Source organism: Battus philenor, unplaced genomic scaffold (genome assembly GCF_028537555.1).
Source record: "Battus philenor isolate CCGP_79_NKW_IND1 unplaced genomic scaffold, ilBatPhil1.0.hap1 SCAF_2, whole genome shotgun sequence".
Lineage (NCBI taxonomy): Eukaryota > Metazoa > Arthropoda > Insecta > Lepidoptera > Papilionidae > Battus > Battus philenor.
This window is the reverse complement of record NW_027181682.1, coordinates 17,482,177-17,500,948: the sequence shown is the minus strand read 5'-3', so window position 1 is coordinate 17,500,948 and position 18,772 is coordinate 17,482,177. Positions and strand designations below refer to the sequence as shown.

Genomic DNA, 18,772 nt, shown 5'->3' with positions numbered 1-18,772 from the left:
AATGAAATGGTTATAGAAAACCCAAGATTTTTACTTAGGGAAATATATCGATTTGGTGTTCAATGTTATTAAATGAAAGGCACATATTGTAGATTGGCGTCAGTTGTCTATGATTAGTACAATAAGAGGCAGTATAAATGTTATTCTATTGGGTTGTTCGGAAAGTAATTTAGTTTTTTCACAATTAACTCGCATTGCCATTATACGTTTTAATAGCTAATATAGCAAGGCTTGTGTGTGAATAAGTTCAATTAATGTTACGCAGTAGTTTTTGGTCGGTGCCCTTATAAACATGGAGAGCAATAAGCAGCATTTTCGTCATATTTTACTTTTTTTATTATAGAAAAGGTAAAAATGTTATTCAGGCCAGAAAGAAATCAACCGATTTGTGTCAAAACTGGTTTGAAAAAAACAATCTGGCAATTTTGATGTCGAAGATGCACCACGTTCTAGAAGGTCAGTTGAAGCTTGGATAGTGAAACCTTCAAATGAAAACGTTAACAATCACCTGGATCTATTTTTGGCAGTAAATATCAAACATTTTATGAGCGTGGAATCTTGCCACTACCAGAAAGATGGCAAAAGGTATTGCATCAGAATGGTCAGTATAATTGAATTAAATATTTATTCATTATACGAAGATCGTCTTTCATTTTCATCACAAAAATAAAATTAATTTCCAAGTAACCAAATATTTTGAGGACCCATGCCAAGCAGTACTAATAAATGTAATGATTTGAGTAGTTTTAAGCAGTATGTAGTTCTATGCGAATCTATTTTCAGGTATACCAGTGTATGGTATTATTAAAGCAAGGCTGAAGGGGGGCATGTTCATTACCCCGTTGACAAGAGCACCAACGTCAAAGCATCGACGATGTGGTTCCAATTATTGGTACAAATTAATTTGACGCCGGCTTCCCTCGTGTACTGAGAGTGTTTAATATGGTCCATGCTGACCGACATACTGTACCTCATAACCAAATAATCGTATACACATGCATCTATGAAAGGCCAATAAATGTTATTAAAAGTTTTTTAATTTTTAATTCAACTATAATTGCATATTTATATATATATATATATAATATACGCAATTATAGTTGGTAATATTTTTACTACATTTATAGCAGGTTTTTATTTTACTTTTGATTTCATTATTTTATCTTTAATGAAATTTATATATTTCATCTGCTTTTATTAATTTATCTTTGCATTGCTCCAATGGTTAACTGGTACAAAATACTATTGGATCTAATTAACTATAATGTGTATAAGAAGTGTTTAAATTTATACAAATAAATAAAATTGAAGTGTCCGATAGTAAGATTAAAATAACCGCTTTTTACTACATATATATGAATATATATACGGTACATGAACCAAATTTAATTTTTTTTGTCCCTGTTTTCGTCTCGGGTAATCTCTATTTATTCCGATCGTTGAAACTTATTGTTAGCTGTGCAAGGCTGTTACAACTTTGTCGAATTCAAGGCTCGCGAGCTAATTTCTGAAATAGCTGAACCGATTTTGACGAGACATATGTTGCCAAATAGCTGATATAATAAGAAGTAATTTTCCTTATTTTGTGACGATTTCCAGATTGAACTTTTCATTCTAATAGTAATAAAGTAAGGTTCTACCAAATTAGTTCCCTTAAAGGCTTTCATCACGCCGGCAATCATAAATGTTTCTTTATAAAGAAAATGAAAGTATAATATCGTTATTTCAATACTTCAATACTTGAATACCAGACGCGAAAGTAAAAATGTTCGCCTCTAATGGCGTCCCGTCAAAAGAGCCAAGCTCAAAGGGCATTTAATCAACGCCGTGTCCCAAATACACGCGGCTGCGACAAACAAACCCAAGGGAGTGTGAAATCACTTCAATGTCAAATACAAATTGTACACCGGCGAACAGGAGCTTAGAAAGAAATGTAAATGGAGAAATAAATGTTTCATACAGAGAGGTTTCATTTTGGTTATTGTTGGCATTCTGTTGGCCACATTCAACGAAAACCAGATGACCATGTGGTAAAAACTGCCTTAAGCCGCCCAGAATTCCCAAGAGGGAGAGAGCGTCCAAAAGCTACGTGGTGGTCTAATATCAGAAAGGAACTGGAAACCCTACAACTTGATGCAGAGACAACCCAGGATAGAGTGGCCTGGCGTAAATTGATAAACACGTGTATAGTGTGTCTTCTAGTAGATACGGGGAAAGTAAGATTGACAAAATGCTCATACGATGTTTGTCTACCTCCTCCGTCCTGTCGAACAAATACCTCAGAAGTTGGCTGCCTTTTGCACGTACATTATAATAAACGCCTAAAGCACGTGAACAACGAAACCAAACACGAGTTGCAATTAACGAAACGCACACGAGTGATTTAAGAATAAACTGTATAGCTGTTGTCTACCTTCTCCGTCCTGAAAGTTAAATTTACCAAAATTATATTCTAAGATATGTATGATGGTTTGTTTCATTGTTTTTATCATCATGTTATTTTATCATCATCATATAAACCGACAGATGTTCATTGCAAGGCATAGACATTGGCTAAAGATCGCTATGATTACTGATCACCTCTGTTTTCCATGTTATATATTATATATATACATTCTGGAGGTTGGCTATGCATGAACTAATTTAACATCCTCATATTTTACTCACAGGAATTAAATGTCATTAATTATGTAAATAATTAATGAAGGAGTAGGCCCAAAACTAGGTTCAGCTCCACTTTGGACCATAGCCTAACATGTATATATATATACAAACAAAGAAAACATAGAAAGATCAAAATTTTATCTGAAATACAAAAGTATCCTATGGTTAATGATTAGAAATAGCAAGCCGTCTATGGACAATAAGTTATAAAAATATAAATTGTTACATAGAGAACATGACACACAGAAGAATATCTAATGTCGCGTGATACATATCTAACTTTGAAATCCACTAACGCCTAAAGATGGCAACATCGGATTACTGCCAGAAGGTAATAACTAAAGCTATAAAAGGAAAAATAATACAGTAATAATCGAAAAAAAATGTTTATAAAGAAACTAAGTAATAATACTTTGATAAGCAAGAATACGTTTGAATAATAAAAATAAGTAATATGAATGGAACGAAATATGAAGAAGTAAATTGAAAGTTGTAAAGTAGCAATCCAAGAAAAAAGGAAGATAATATGATGGGTAAAAGAAGATTGAGTGAGAGATATTAAGAAGGACGTAATAAGAGTGAAGAAATAAAAAAACGAATGTGAATAAATGATTGATGTACGAGTATGTAACATCCTCAATAGCGGGAGCCAACAAAAAAAGATGGCAGCGGTCAAAGAAGAGATCGACTTGCTAATCATCATAAATAGTTAGCAGTCCGAATTATTACATCGGAAAATTATGCCTAAAGTCTGAGGGAGCATGACATTCCAAAGCTGCATGAACGTATATAGCTCTGTGCAAATAGGGGGTAACTTCCAACGAAGACACCCCAATCCTGACATGCTCCGAACAAAACTCATAGTACCAGACTGATCGCAGATAAGCATAGAGAAAATAAACTTATTAATATACCAGTGATAAAAATTTAGCACGAGGAATCCAATGCGGTCGTAAAATTAAACTTTGTTATAATTCGTGCAAGTAAAACGACTTTGAAAGGATCATAAAAACTGAAATAAATTGATTGAATGATACAACCTTTTTGATTTCGATCAGAATACAAAATGATGCCTTAAAAGATTTTATTTACTTAAACGATTCTTTTAAGGATCTTACTAAATTTAGCTCAGCTGAATAGACGTTTGAAACGCGTTTTACAAAACATTGACAATTAAAAATAGATTTTTCAAAGATCCCTTTAAAAATGTACCAACCATGTTCTCCGTTAAATAGAGATCTTTTGATATCGCTTAATAAAATACATTATTTGACAATACCACCTAACGTGAACGATACAGTGATCGCTCTGAAAAGTGTTACGTTAAATTATTTGTTCTAATTTCTAATGAGTATGATGAACTCATAGATTCATTGCTAGATCCAAACAGAAATGAGGAGAACAAAAGAACTAAGACCAACGACGTAGCTCGAAGAATTGCTTTTGGCAATCGATGACCGTTGGGGCCGGAAGCTTCTTGAATGGTGACTTCGAGCAGATAAACACGGCATGAGTGCAACTCCAATAGGTGGAGCAACTACATAGCGTAGATATTTAATGGAATCAGGCGTAACCTTGCGGAAGTCCATCCTAAGTAAGAAAATGACCAATATTTAGCCACTTCCGCATATGCAGTGGTAGTCGTGCAACAAAGTGCACTTTGATGCTCTTTGTTGCATTATCAGCGGTAAAAAGCCAGAATTAAACGGCAGCTATTCGCTTCTTAAAGCACTAAGAAACATTTATTTTTGTTTAGAAATAAACCACTTTCATGTAGACAATATGCATGACGTACATCAGGTTAACATATTTAGAACCAAAAACAATTTTGAAATTTAAGTAATTAAAATTACCAAGACCATACTTTGTGTTCAGTGTGACGAGAGCAGTATTATGAAGTTATGAATCCGGCCCTATTACCCAGTAAAATGACTATTTTAAGCCAAGTATTTAACGAAACTGAACCAATTGAACCAGAAAATATGAAAAAATTATTTTGTTACACAACAACATCACACAACTGCCACCGCCAAATCACTCAACACGTGTTTCACCCCTCCACGGGGTATCTTCAGGAGTTATGTTACACCGATTGGCACTATCCATAGCTTAGGTCGTAGGAAGTCATCGGATTCAGGCAACGCAGGAACAGTCATCACGGTGATCCTTGACGGAGGCTTATTACGAGTAATGGACGGTCATCAGTTGAAAAGAAGAAGGATGGAATCAACTACTACGAATATGTATTAACATTTTAATGGTTACTGTTTAAAATCATTGTTTATGTCAAGTTTTTAATATTGTCACTTATTTGCTGCAAGTCTAAGATAAAAATAAAAAGGCTATGTTTATTGGACTGTAACTAGGATTAGATTTGTACTGTACAAAGTTTATGAAACGCCGCGCCCCCGCCGAGCGGGATAACGATCGGGGAAATATGAAAATAAAATTTATTTGAATGAAGCACACGCTTTGTGATCGCACTCCTGTTCGTACCGATAAGGACATGCAAATTGGCGAAGCGAATAAAAATCTCCCGACAATGTTCTCCGTTATTATTTATGGAAATATACTCGGGCCCGAGGTTGGGTCGTCATATTTTTCTTTGGGGAAATGAAATACTGCAGCGCGACACGCGTTTGTCTTGTAAATTTATTCGATCCCTTTTTAGAGTTCTCTTTAAACCGATAGTGATTTGTGACGGCACCGGCGCCGGGGTCGTTTCGTTGCAAACTTCTATTTGGTTTCAATTCCATTTCGTAAATTCATTAACGCCACTCTCAATAACGGAGATATATTTAGTTCCAGCAGTAGAAATAAATACTAAACTTCATACGTATTGATTATTTAAAGTGTCGTAAGCTAAGAAAAACTTACCAGAAAAGCATAATTAGATACAAACTATAGTAAAACAAATTCAGAATTCTAAGCCTCTCCTGGTCCGAGAAAAATATAAAAGTTTTAAATTTACAAGTTGGTGGCCAATATAAACAGCCTATTGCATACGTGGACTGACACCAGAACAAATATTTTTCTGTTAAAAAATTTTGACGTTGTACAGTTGATTTTCTGAACTTATTATTATTCGTCTACAGTATATTCCACCTAAGATCATGTATAAAGATAACTGGTGTGTCAAATAAATAATACACGAATAACTAAACTCCCTTTTAAAGCAACCGTCAACTTAAAACAAAGTTGCGAGGGTTCAAAACGCATTCCCTTTTGAACAAAATACACAACGAACTAGTGAGTATATTTGAGTGATTTTACAATTTACTTAAAACATTTGATGTAACAATTGATTTCCTAGCACGTAACCGAGTAATTGTTATGTACGACGCATGGTTTTTACAAATTAATTATATATTAATTTGCAGACACAAATAGATTACCAGCAATAGTGACGCCAAAAGCTTAGTGGTTTCATGGACTTTTTTTGGTTCATTTCCAAACATGCATACACTTAAATTATATACACACACAATTTAAACAGTATTCCACGAAGTTTATACAAAATTTTTACAATAAATAAGTTAAAAAAATGAATGAGATGCATAATAGACAGGAACTAAACTACACATCTGCCATAGTCAAAAATTTTCTTGTTCGTTAGGAAGAGTATTTCCACTATACAGAAAATTCTGTTGCATATACATGGTTCTTTAATTCTGCGTTGGGAAATGCAAAAGTACGTCAAAGAAGAGTGAACCAGCTGGTTCTCCCAATGCTTTAATAGGGTGCATTGATAAATACTGTTATGAAAAATGATGAATCACATATAAGTTGACACTTATTTTAATTTATGGTGTGATGCATAGATGGAAGGTTGCCACAAGGCCGCAGGCCCCAGTGTCTGTCTAAGAAATTCCGAACCACACTCGATGCCACAGTAACACTTGGTCACAAATTTTACAAAAAGGTGGGTAATGTTTTCTGTTGAGTTTCTCTCAAGTTCTACTCAGCAAACTGCCTTCCGAGACGTTGGTAGCTTGACGATTCGAAAGTGCTTATAACTGCTTATTTGAACAAATAATATTTTGATTTTGATGTCAGGATTATTCTTAAAATGTATAAAAATGGTATAGATTTTCTAAAAACAATTGAAGATAAAATAAAAAACTTACAAGGCACTATAAATGCGATTGAATCGAAGAAAATATCTAAGATTCACTTACAGGGGCTTTCTAGTAAATTACCCGAGTCGGCTGTGAAGCCGCGGGCACATTTATCTTCGAGACGAAAATGAATATGTTAATGGTTTGGTGTTCAAGCGTTCGTCTTTTAGGACGTCAGAATAGCACTCCATTAGCTCTACAATATAATATGATTTGTACTTTAAGCCTTAGACAATACGCTTCAACCTAGTTCTGGCTCCTCTAAACACTTACAAATAAATTCTACTCCTCTCTGTTACGTCACATTGCTGAGGATCCTGATCCTTAGCTTATCACTATCCATTTCAATTGCTGAACCTTCATATGTCTCATTCTTATGTTATTTTTAAAGTAAAATGATAAGTCAACAAGTTTTCTTAAATAAATTTGGATTATATTTCGAATTAAGAATGATGAGATCTGAAGACAAACGTGAATACCAAAGCGGAAAGGAGAGCGAAAGTGACAGTAGACAGACCACATGGCACGCAGGACAAATGGCTTCTCTTTAAGATCGGTGAGACCACAGACCGGCAAGCGCAGCTTAGGATATCCATCCATAAGGTCGACAGATGACCTAGTTTAGGTCGCTGGAATATCGTATATAAATATAAATGTATAGAAACTTTTGACCAACTATGGACGTCTCTCAGTTGAAATGATGGTTATAAACAATCTGTAAAACGATAATTCTATATCCACGAAGCTATACGATTAATGTCATGCCATAAACATGCCTCTGTATGTTGCCCATCATCTGAAAACTTATTTGTGAGCAATTGCAATATTTATAAATAATACCGACTTAATAACGCATGTGTTAATTCTTGAAGGTGTATGTATATATAAAAGTGTATATAGATATAAAGTTAGCGAGCATAGTGCTATTTCACGAGTACTTCTAAAGTGCGAACCACGAAATACTGAAGAGGGTCCCCGACGTGATATTATTTTAATGATATGAAATCTGCATAATCATATTTTTAATATTTGAATTTGGAATTCTGTCACCGGATTCCATATACACGTGTTTTTAAGTATCCAAATTTACGTTGGGAATGACAGGGAAAACATTGTGTAACTAAGTCTTTTAAATTTAATAAACAAAGTACAATTATTATTTAGAATTGATGAACAGTTGACAGTCATGTTGGAGAGTATACACAAAACATCGCATCGGGTCATTCCAATACGCGAAAATCGTCCGAAACTGTGTTCTATTTGCTGACATTATTCTTTTTTAAAATATTAAAAAGATTTTTTCTGACACAAAACAATTATAGACTTTTTAATTTAAAGTTTTATATCAGAAAAAAAATAATAAATTAAATAAGATGTCTAATGGATTCATGCGTTATTTTGCGGAAGTCCATCCTAAGTTAGAAAGGGACCAATATATAGCTACTTCCGCCAATTTGCAGAAGTAGCTATATATTGGTCCTTTTCCAACTTAAATAAAAAGTGATAAGATCAAGTGTATAGTAAAGAATATTAAATTAAAATAAATGAGATGTAAAATCGATCACAGCTATTAACTACCAAAAATGATCTCTAAATGGAAACACAAATTTTAACACTAAATATACCATTACGGGTCAAATGACCCATTTTGATATTTTGCATTGCAAATTTAAACAATATGATGAGCTATGGATCAAATATTTTTGTATTTTGCGTTTGTAAAATAAATGATCAATTTTGCGTTTGTAAAAAAAATATTTGTATTTCCTTCGTAACTATCATATTCCATACGTTCTAGTAGGACCCAATAAGTGTTGGTATAATTAGTGTTAAATTGGAAAGAAGAATATTTGTCATTTTCATTTAAATGGAATAAATAAAATTAAAAAAGTGACGACTTCTTCAAAGAGTTATCACGTAAGTATAAAAATATTTCCACTACGAGTGCATTTCGAAATGCAATTCCGGTGTGCGAGCGTCGGTCGGCGGCGCACTTTTGTGCCGCGGCTTATTGGAGCGCGACGCCAGCCGTACGTGTGCTAACCTACGTACCGCTTCCGTTCCACGTTAATGAATTTATGAATATAATTCACAAACGTCAATGCTCTCTACAATACTCTACTCTCTCTCCTAAGTTATTTTAGTAACATCATCCGGACAACTGAATAAATTCGACAAACTTTTCACACAAAATAAAATATAATCAGGAGTACCACGAGATAACGCCGCTGCGAATATGTCCATATATAATATCTTCGTTAGTGATATATAAAGCTTTGTGTTTTGATCTGATAACAAATGGGTTTTACGTACACAATCAAATACGTACATACTGGATTATATAATACAGTGGGAGTTGTAAGAAATAAACAATTTACGTCAGAATTAGGACGGTGGTGAAAAGGGTCGCGTGGTTATCACAAATCCTGACAGCAAAAGGCAGGTAACCGAACATTCGGTAATGATTTTTTTTTTCGAGCGCCGTGAATACTTTAATAAAAGCCCGTGCTCGGAAAATGTTCCATGTATTCTTGATATTTTATTTATTTCACTTAACACTATCATTAGATCGGCTTTCGGAGAATTGTTGCGCTTGGATACGTAATTTATAAAATATTTTTTTCTTGAACTATGAGCAGAGGTCATTGGTCCCTGGGTTGGTTCTCTGGGGCAAAGTGTTATATAATTCACACTTTGTGCATCTATATAGGATGCCCACTGCTCAGAAACAAGTTTCAGGTACGCAGCACTTCCTCTGCTTACCATAACATCAAACTGTGATCGACAAGCCACCTGCCACGCGTCGTGATTAAGGTAAATCCCCTAAATATTTTTGGCAAAAGCCTAATTGGTCTTTATTGCAGTGGGCGATTTAGACTGAAACGACGTCGATAATGGATACTCCGTAAAAAAAGAGTCACTAGAAAAATGTATAATTATATTTACCACTAGCTGCACTGGTATATATAATCATAGACCTCCCCTTCCAGCTGCATACAACATTTTTGACTTTCTTAACATGGTCGCCTAACCGCCTCGTCGGAGGACATTTTTCATTGTACTTGCACGTCCGTGGTCTCTACTACGGTACCCCAAGGTCACAGCGCCTTACAAGAAATTAATAGAAATATGATCTTATTTTTGTTTAATGCTTTTTTCTCATATTCCATAAACATTAGCCTTTGTCCCTTGTATTTACAATTACATATTTTTATTTCCGTATTTTACTTTTTTTTTGATCGCCTTTCTGCTTGCCAGTATTTACTGTCTCTTAAAGTATTTTTTAACTTTGCTGGTTTTTTCGTTTTGGGATGCCTAAAATCTTGTACCGGCTTTCACCTCCACGCTTCTCTAGTAGTCCTTCTTCTCTATCCTATTGTTTAATGCTTTAAAACACATGGTATTTTTGTTTCAAAATATCCTAACACGCCTTCTTTTTAAAATGAGTGGCGTTACATTTTCCTCAACTGAAATTGTTCCTTAAAATATGTGTTGCGTTTGTGTATGATATTACGCTATGGAGACAACAGATGAACAAGGATAGTAACAAAACCAAGAGACAGTAACAGGTAACAGGAATGTGGGAATGTCACAAACTGTGGACTGATGATATTGTTCAAACTGTAGTGAAGAATTGAATTGATTGGTAGAGATGGGGAAATATGAAAGTATAACATCATATCGCATTACTAATTCGACTAGCCATATTAATGCTATAAATAAGTTAAAGATACTAACACTACGGACAACATATGAAATGTAAAAACATTTTATAAGATTTTTTTCTACTTCTAAATTTTATTATATTATATGTTATCGATTAGCAGAAAATTTGTCTATTTTATTTACATTAAAACACGCAATAAATATATTTTAACCAACAAAAAATAATACCGAATGAGAGACCACACATGCACACATGTATAAAGGCTAATGGAACTCATATAGATAATAGACTCGCAGAGATTTCGACCTAAATCATTCAACTTAACACACTTTTCACAGGCCTCAGTTAAATCGATGCCCTACTATTTCGAGGACCGTGTGCATTGTTATATAGTGTGTTAAAGGTCGGGCTGTAATAAAATTCAATTTCGTTTCTTTGAATAACTTCATATAATCAAATCGATTGTAATAGCACAATGCAACGTGTCCTATATCTGATGCCAACATAGAAACCGAAAAAGTATGTTCTTTTTTTGTAGAACCTTTTCAAGAGCTGAATCTTCTGTGATTCTCCTAATACAAACTGAATTGAATAAGATATTCTAGAAGATATGGCGGCAATTACAATAGTTGAAACTTGATGGCGTTTTTTCAAAAACCACAGTGTCGTCTCGAAGAATATTTTCAAAGACCAGGACAACATAATTTACCAAACACGATTTTTTTTCTTTCCCTATTATGACCTGATCTATATTCGTAGTCTCAACCCATAGATGCCCATTGCATACCATAGGCCTCCCCCAAACATATCTGTGGGCGGACATATCATACTCATCATACTTGGCAGGCGTGTTGAAGATCGTAGTGCTATAGTATGGTACGCAGAAGAAGCTGCTACTCATTCTCTTGAAGCTTTTTGTAAGCGGTAGTAATCCTGTATAATCAATGCACAAAGGGCTAATTATATATGATTATGTCCCGAGAATCCAACCTGTGATCTCTGTGTCACAGTTCTCGACCACTGCTCCCGTGCTCTGTATTAGTCTGTTCAAAGTCAAACTCTGGTTTTAGTTGAACACCTTTTAGAACGCAGAGAGGTGGTTGTATAACTTAGTCGCCTTTCTCTGTGACCACTTTAACAATTATTATTAATACAACAGCTACAACTTCTAACTAAACTGCATATCACTTTAAATTACCTGTAATCTCAGATTTCTTTTATCGTTTTTTTATATTAATCTTTAATTTATTAAGTCCAGTCAAGTTAATATAAGTTGAACGTCGGTGAGATCAACAAAGGAAACTTATCAAAGGTAACATTGCCACATTAAAGCTTAATTAAGTTATCGATAATTACGTTACCTTAAGTAAGTCCATATAGAAGCAAAACCGGAATCAGATTGTGCAGATTTTTAATTTGTCATTTGAATATGAAAAGTACAAGGTACATTATCTTCAGTATTTCAGCCATAAGACGTCCACTACAGGAACCTGAGTTTTTAGACGACCTTTACCAGGTCCGTCAACCGTGTAGACTGACTTCCTATCCTGCTGGTCTCTGTGGTCACTGTTCGTTGTCATTATGTTGCCTATCCACAGTCACTTAAACTTGACTGTTGATAGACGATTATTTGAAATAAAACATCCATTAAACCGAGTATAATACGAACATTATTTTGAAATTCTAATGCGACATTACAATCTATTAATCTGTAATAAGTAATTTAACTTGCATGGAGTTGAACGTTAGTCGTTCCCCGATCTGAATGCTTTTAATTTATTCATTACCGAACAAATAATAAACAATTCGTCGCCTGTTTATGGCGTCCCTTTTTAATTAAATTAATGCTTGGGGTACGGGTCCTTAGAACCGGTTAGAGAAGCCGAAGTTACTTTGAATAAATCACTAAAGACGCGCCCGGAAATCAAGCGACAAAGCCGAAACTCAGCGCTCACCCCGCAGATTATACACCGAGAGACACGGCGTCTCCGGAAGCCGGCACTTTGATAGTTTCTAGAGCAACTTCTCTAATTTAACCGGCGTGATTAAAGAGTGTATTCCATCTCAACATCACACCGTGCTTTATGTGTCGGTATATAACGAGATGTTTCTTTAGCGTGCTTTTAAGTTTTAACGAATATTAATGAACGAAAATATGGACGCGCTACCGTGATTCCCTATACGTATTAAAATTATACGAAGGTGCCTTACGAAAAGTATAATACTGATATCAATAAGTAAGGTGAAATTGTCATTTAGAACTCTCGGGCACTAGGAATGCAGGTATTTTATTTCTAGGTTGGTTGAAATGTCTTTAACATTTGTCCGGCGTCTGTTTGTCATAATTTGGAATATCAATCTATCTAATCTCTCTATTAGTATCAAAAAAGTATTAAAAACTAGAATCGTATCGTTCCGCAATCACCGTATTCACCTTACTAGCTCATATATGACGCTATTTTGAAACGATTGACGAGACAAAAACCAAATCATAGAAGGTTCTTAAGGCTATACTGGAAAGAGATTTTCATCTGTTTTGAGGACGGGAAAGAGCGGTACCAAAAATGCGTTTCGTTGGGCTCAGACCTCGTCATTGCTTAACAGATAATTTGCTTAGATCAGATGATACAGAGGTGAAATACTTCGCCCACAAAGGATAAATAAGTGGTGAACAAGGCAACAGACAACGATGCATGGAACACACTGAGACGGCATAGACTCAAAGAGGGGTCCAAATTAAATAAAAAGACATTAGTAACAATACTATAAACAACCATTAAAGAAAACACTAAACATTACTAAAATAAAAGTGTATATAATTATTTTTAAACTTAGAAATAAATTACGTCAATTATTTGTAAACAAGACGCAATGTTGAAAATCATTTTTTTTTATTTAATTTCAATTAAACGTGCAACACATTTTCATCAGAATTGCAAACTCTTTGATATAAGTATGATTTTTTAAAAATTGTAAAGTTATAAGATTAACACATAAATATAGTTATTTGAACAACATTAATAAAAACCAAAAAAATCTTTTATTAACTTTATTATAGTGTGATCAAAAATAAAAGAAACAAGAAACAATCTGCTCGACTAATAACGTCTTTAATAAAAGTTGCTACGAATTCAGCATGTTTTTATTAAATTTATTACAAAGTAATATTGGCAGCGCGCGGGCTCATCGGATCTATTAACAAATTGATACTGGCCGCTGCAAACGAGAAGAGGCCTCTGATAAAACCGCACAAGAGATTTATTAAAGTATTTAATTAATTTAAAAAAATATATTTATATCAAGCCTCGTTAGCCTGTGGAAGTGAGCAATTACAAAAAAATAATATTTAAGTCGTATAAATATAACGATATGTAATATTAAAAGTAAATGATAAAGAATTATTATGAAGTTGGATATCCACTGCTAGATATAGGTCTTATACAGAATTTGTGACCTACACAATTCATATATTAGCGATATTGAAATATATTCTCGTGCTCTCTTGTATCTTTTAAAGGACAATTTCGTTCGAAATTATTGAGCAAACACAATACAATTTAAACCATAACATAAATATATGATATAGATATATAAACAAACATAATATAAGTTTATAAACTATAATCTTTGACCCCTGTTTATTAATGTTTTTACTTGTTCTGTCATTGTTTGACCATAAATCATTAAATGTTTTCAGTGAGATAGTTATAAGGTAGTAATTGTAACTAATTTTATATGTCTATGCTTCTAGTTTGTACTTTCTTACTAATTTTTGTTACTGTTTATCTCCAATAAAGTAAATAAATAAATAAATACCCTATAGACGTCCCACCAATGACGTTAACAAGGTCGTCTGTCTACCTTGTGGACTTATTTCCTACTTCTTTTACCAGTCTGGTCTTCATTCCAGGAACATAAGTCTCAAATAGCACACGGCACAAACATTATTTTTACGTGGTGTTATGGAAAAAGTTCTTAAACTACTTTCGCACAGCAGGATACTTTATAATCAGAGCAACGCGTCAATGCATTTCTCCAACTTTCTTACAGCCTCGGAATCGTACCACGAGATATTTTTTTCTCAAAATAAATGAAAAACTTCGTGGGATAAGATTTCATGACGTCTAAGACCGCAAAAAGAGGATCGACTTTCTATTTCTCACATGTGTTTTAAATGAATCGGTGTATAAACTGCCAGGGGGATGATTTTGAAATAAGCTGTTGTCTGTAAGAGATTGCCTTGTGTGATAAGACCGCCCATTGTACTTTTTTTTGTATATTATTGTAAAACTTATTAAATGTATCTTAATGTGTACAATAAAGAATATTAAAAAAATAAAAAAACAATAACTCATTTAAACGATTTTTAGTTTTATTTTTAAAATTTTTAAAACAACTCCGTTCACTAGTTAAAATTCTAACAGAACTAACAGGCAAACTGAACACAGTAGTAAATAAAATTTGTTATATATTTAAAAATGGAATATGTTGTTTATTATTACTTCGCTTAAAAGTTTATTATAAAATGATAAAAATTATAAGTAAGAAAAGGACCAATATTTAGCCACTTCCGCACATGCAGTGGTAGTCGTGCAATAAAGTGCACCGCCCGCCAGCCCGCTGATAAATGCGTATGCGGCAAACAATGCGAATCACACAACCGCCACCGCCAAATTACTCAACACGTGTTTCACCCCTCCACGGGGCATCTTCAGGAGTTATGTTACACCGATTAGTGCCAAACACAGAGTTGGCGGAAGTGGCTAAATATTGGTCCTTTTCTTACTTAGAATGGACTTCCGCGAGGTAACACCTGATTCGATTAAATAATTACACTTTCATTGAAATAAATCGTACAGCATATATTAATTTGGTGATAGACGTAAATAAAAATATGTAAAGAAACAAAATAATTATAAGAAATTATAGCGAATGATTTATAATAGTTTTTAAATATTCATTCAAACACTTTTAGACAACTTCAAAGTATAAGGAACTCATATTGAATAATAAAACATCGTATTCATAAAGGAGTCTGTCTGAATAATATAGAAATATAATAGGAGTTGCATAAAAAGCAAACCGCGTGAAACATTTCAAACATTTCAAATTAGTAGTGAGCAATATAATATAACATTGTCGGGCAGCCCCCATTAGCGCATTGCCATTAACAAACGCTCGTATCGGCCGCTCGATAGCGTCCGATGTATGCGATAATAAAACAATACCGCACGACTCGCTCCCCGTGTCGGGCGGCGGATAAAAGCGCAAGTAAATAAATCATGTCCGAATAGTGAACAAAGGATTGAATAGCACCCATGAATAAAATATGAACGGATACCATAATATTATTATCGGGCTTAAAGCGGCGGAGGACAATAGACTGACAGGACCTTAGAACTGGCAGCCGCTCGGATGAAAGGGTGGATCTCTCCGCGTCTCTGTTTCCGGATCGTGAATACAAATGTGTGTATTGCTATTGTAGACTGCTACGACGTAGACTGCTACGATGGCTACGATACACCTTTGTAGCGGGAAAGCATTGAAACGGAAGTGAAGATCGATGCTTGCAAATATATTTGCCTTCACCTTATCAAACTTTGAAACTGTGAGTCTATAGATATATATTTAATAATTTTATTACGCAGATTTATTGGAAATAGGTTAAAAAAAATGTGAGTACACATTCACTCACATTACCTTATTTACATCACCTTATTTACTGGTAATTAATATTTAGTGCACCTTATCTAACAATTAATAGTTTCAGAAATAATTGATAACGTAATGGTAATAGAGGAAGAAAAAGCGTTTTTTAAATTCGAATGACATGTATAATACCAACATAAAATTATTTCTTGTTTCTCTTTCTTTCTCTTTCTCCGCACACTTTTGTTGCACGAGCGATGTCTCTGCCTACTGCCACTTTAGACCAATAACATTTATATCTCGTGGACTGTCAAACGCGAAGTTACATTAGTTATTTAGTTTCACGAAAATATAACTTTTTTGAAAAATTTCTAATTTTTTTAATAAAATATTTTAAAAAAGAATAATAAAATCAGTCAGATTGTTCTCATGCTATATCGTAACCAAAGTGCATTTTTTCATTTAAAATAAACTTACATCTGAATAACCAATAAAACGTATAGTTTTAGGATTAAGACATTACAATTTAAATACCCCAGTTATCATGCATTGGACTTTGAAGTTTTCAAGAGAAGGCTACAAGGACGTCGACGCCGATATTTTAAGCTGATCTGAATCAATGGGCCGCCCCACAAAGCAACCGGGTCACACTTGACGCATCAGACCGCCGGGTGTTCGAGTCGGCCATTGTTCCAGCGAACTGTGTAGTCAATGACACTTTGAAACAATTACCTACAAACTAACACTCTATATATACATACATTATAATACTTTATACCCAAAGTTTAAATCAAATCAAAATATTCTTTATTCAAGCAGGCTGGTACAAGAACTTTCGAAACGTCAATCAAGATAAAATGACAGTATTAGTCTTACAAATACCTTAGCTTGTAAGAAAGTTGCTCTCTCTTCAAATATAGTTTAACGAGTCCAAGATAATTAGCTTCCTGCGAGCATCAGCAGAATTTAATTCCACGCAATAACATCAGAATAATATTCTTATAAAGAATTGTACTTATGTCAATATATCTTTAGTTTAGATTTTTTATTTATCCAGTGCAAGATCATTCAAAATTCTTTATTCAACTTACGATAAATTCACATCTCTTACTTCTCCTGCTGACTCCCGCTACTAGTTTTGCACACATGCCTCTGTAAACGAACAGTGAACAAGGAAAGAAATCTGTCAAAGCCTAGTAATATATTACAGTTTAATAAGAAAAATAAGAAGCAATAGAAGAAAGACTAAGATATTTACATATGGAAGATGCTCAAGCAGGTTCACCCTGACTTCGGTATCTCATGCAGGGAGATTTCCATAATGAACCCTTTCGTCAACGACTTCCCATTGTTAAAGAAACTCTCGAGCTTTTTAAATATTTTTCAATTTTAAAATCTTTTATTTTATAATTTTTTAGTTATTTCCACTATCTTCTTTTGTTCTACTTCTTTCTTTCACTCATTCTTCTGTTGTCGTTCTCATTCTCTTGCATTAATTTCATACCTTAAAATCTATCATACATCGCCTTTATTCTGTGCCCTTCCCTGCTGAATACTGTACCAATTCTACTTTTTGTTTATGAACTTACTATTACAATTTTTATATTCATTTAATTTTAAATAACCATTGATTAAAAAATTATTAGTTATTTTTTAAACAAATCATTGTTTACAAATCGATCCCCCAGAAGCACTCTTAGGAGAATGAATACAAGAATAAATAAATGCGATTGCAATTTTAGTTAGGTGTTCCTACGAACAAAATATCGGCGCGGCCTGAAACGTTCAGTTTGGTAGCGCTTTGTAAATTTCGAATTAGACCGCCTCGCCGCGTAAAACAATTTTAACGAATAGATAAAAGCGCCTTGCTAAAAGTGCTCTGTTTATTTTGTTCAGTTCTTAGAGGAAGCTCGACGCGTTTACCCCGGAGTGGTCTACCTTTTGCGTTGTTGGTACAAAAAGGAATTACGTTTCGCCTTTCGTTCACTTGATTTGTTTTAATTACGCCGCATTTTTTTTCCACGCTTCGCCGGTCGTTCGGTTTTAAATGTTCATTGCGTCCGGTTTCATGAAATACTCTTTGAAGTTCTGAATATTAAATAATAATTAATATTGCGAGTACTAGGCACAGAGTTGACTCCCGCAGTCGTACATTTTGCATAAAGCATTTATAAAGTGAAATCATTCATCATATAATTTTATTCAGTTTCAATGAATTAGAGTTAGTTTCAGTACATCATTTGAATATTTATAAATTTATAATGGATACAAAAAGAAAAGTGGCATTTTTAGTAATTTTCAGTTTACAAATTCAGAGTAATTGTGTTAATTACAAAATCACTTACCTAGCTTGTCCTGGAGCACAGTCTTGGTGTCGCAGTGGACGAGGCAGAGGGCGACAAAGAGCGCCACGCGCGGCGTCATCTCTGCTGTGAGGGATCACATGTGCCGGGAGGGACGCGCGGAGGGACGGAGCCTCCACCTATGCATGCTGACTGATAACTGAAATCAACGTTACGAATTGTTACATAACTATATATTTAAATGTATGTATATATATATATATATATATATATATAGTCGTTTGGTAAGACAGTAAACAAGGTGTGGGTAGGCTAGGTGAGGATACCAATGGGTGAACTGAAGTAGTCAAGATCGCGGGAGGTCGCTAGGT

At 34.2% G+C, this 18,772-nt stretch overlaps 1 protein-coding gene across 1 annotated transcript in view; it reads right to left on the bottom strand.

Moving 5' to 3' along the window:
* side-II (sidestep II) overlaps positions 1 to 18,522 on the bottom strand; it is a 203,523-nt gene extending 185,001 nt beyond the window's left edge. The window contains exon 1 of the mRNA XM_068765377.1: positions 18,444 to 18,522. Coding sequence (XP_068621478.1) covers positions 18,444 to 18,522 — 79 coding nt within the window. The remainder of the gene's footprint in view (positions 1 to 18,443) is intronic.
* Positions 18,523 to 18,772: the final 250 nt, after the last annotated feature.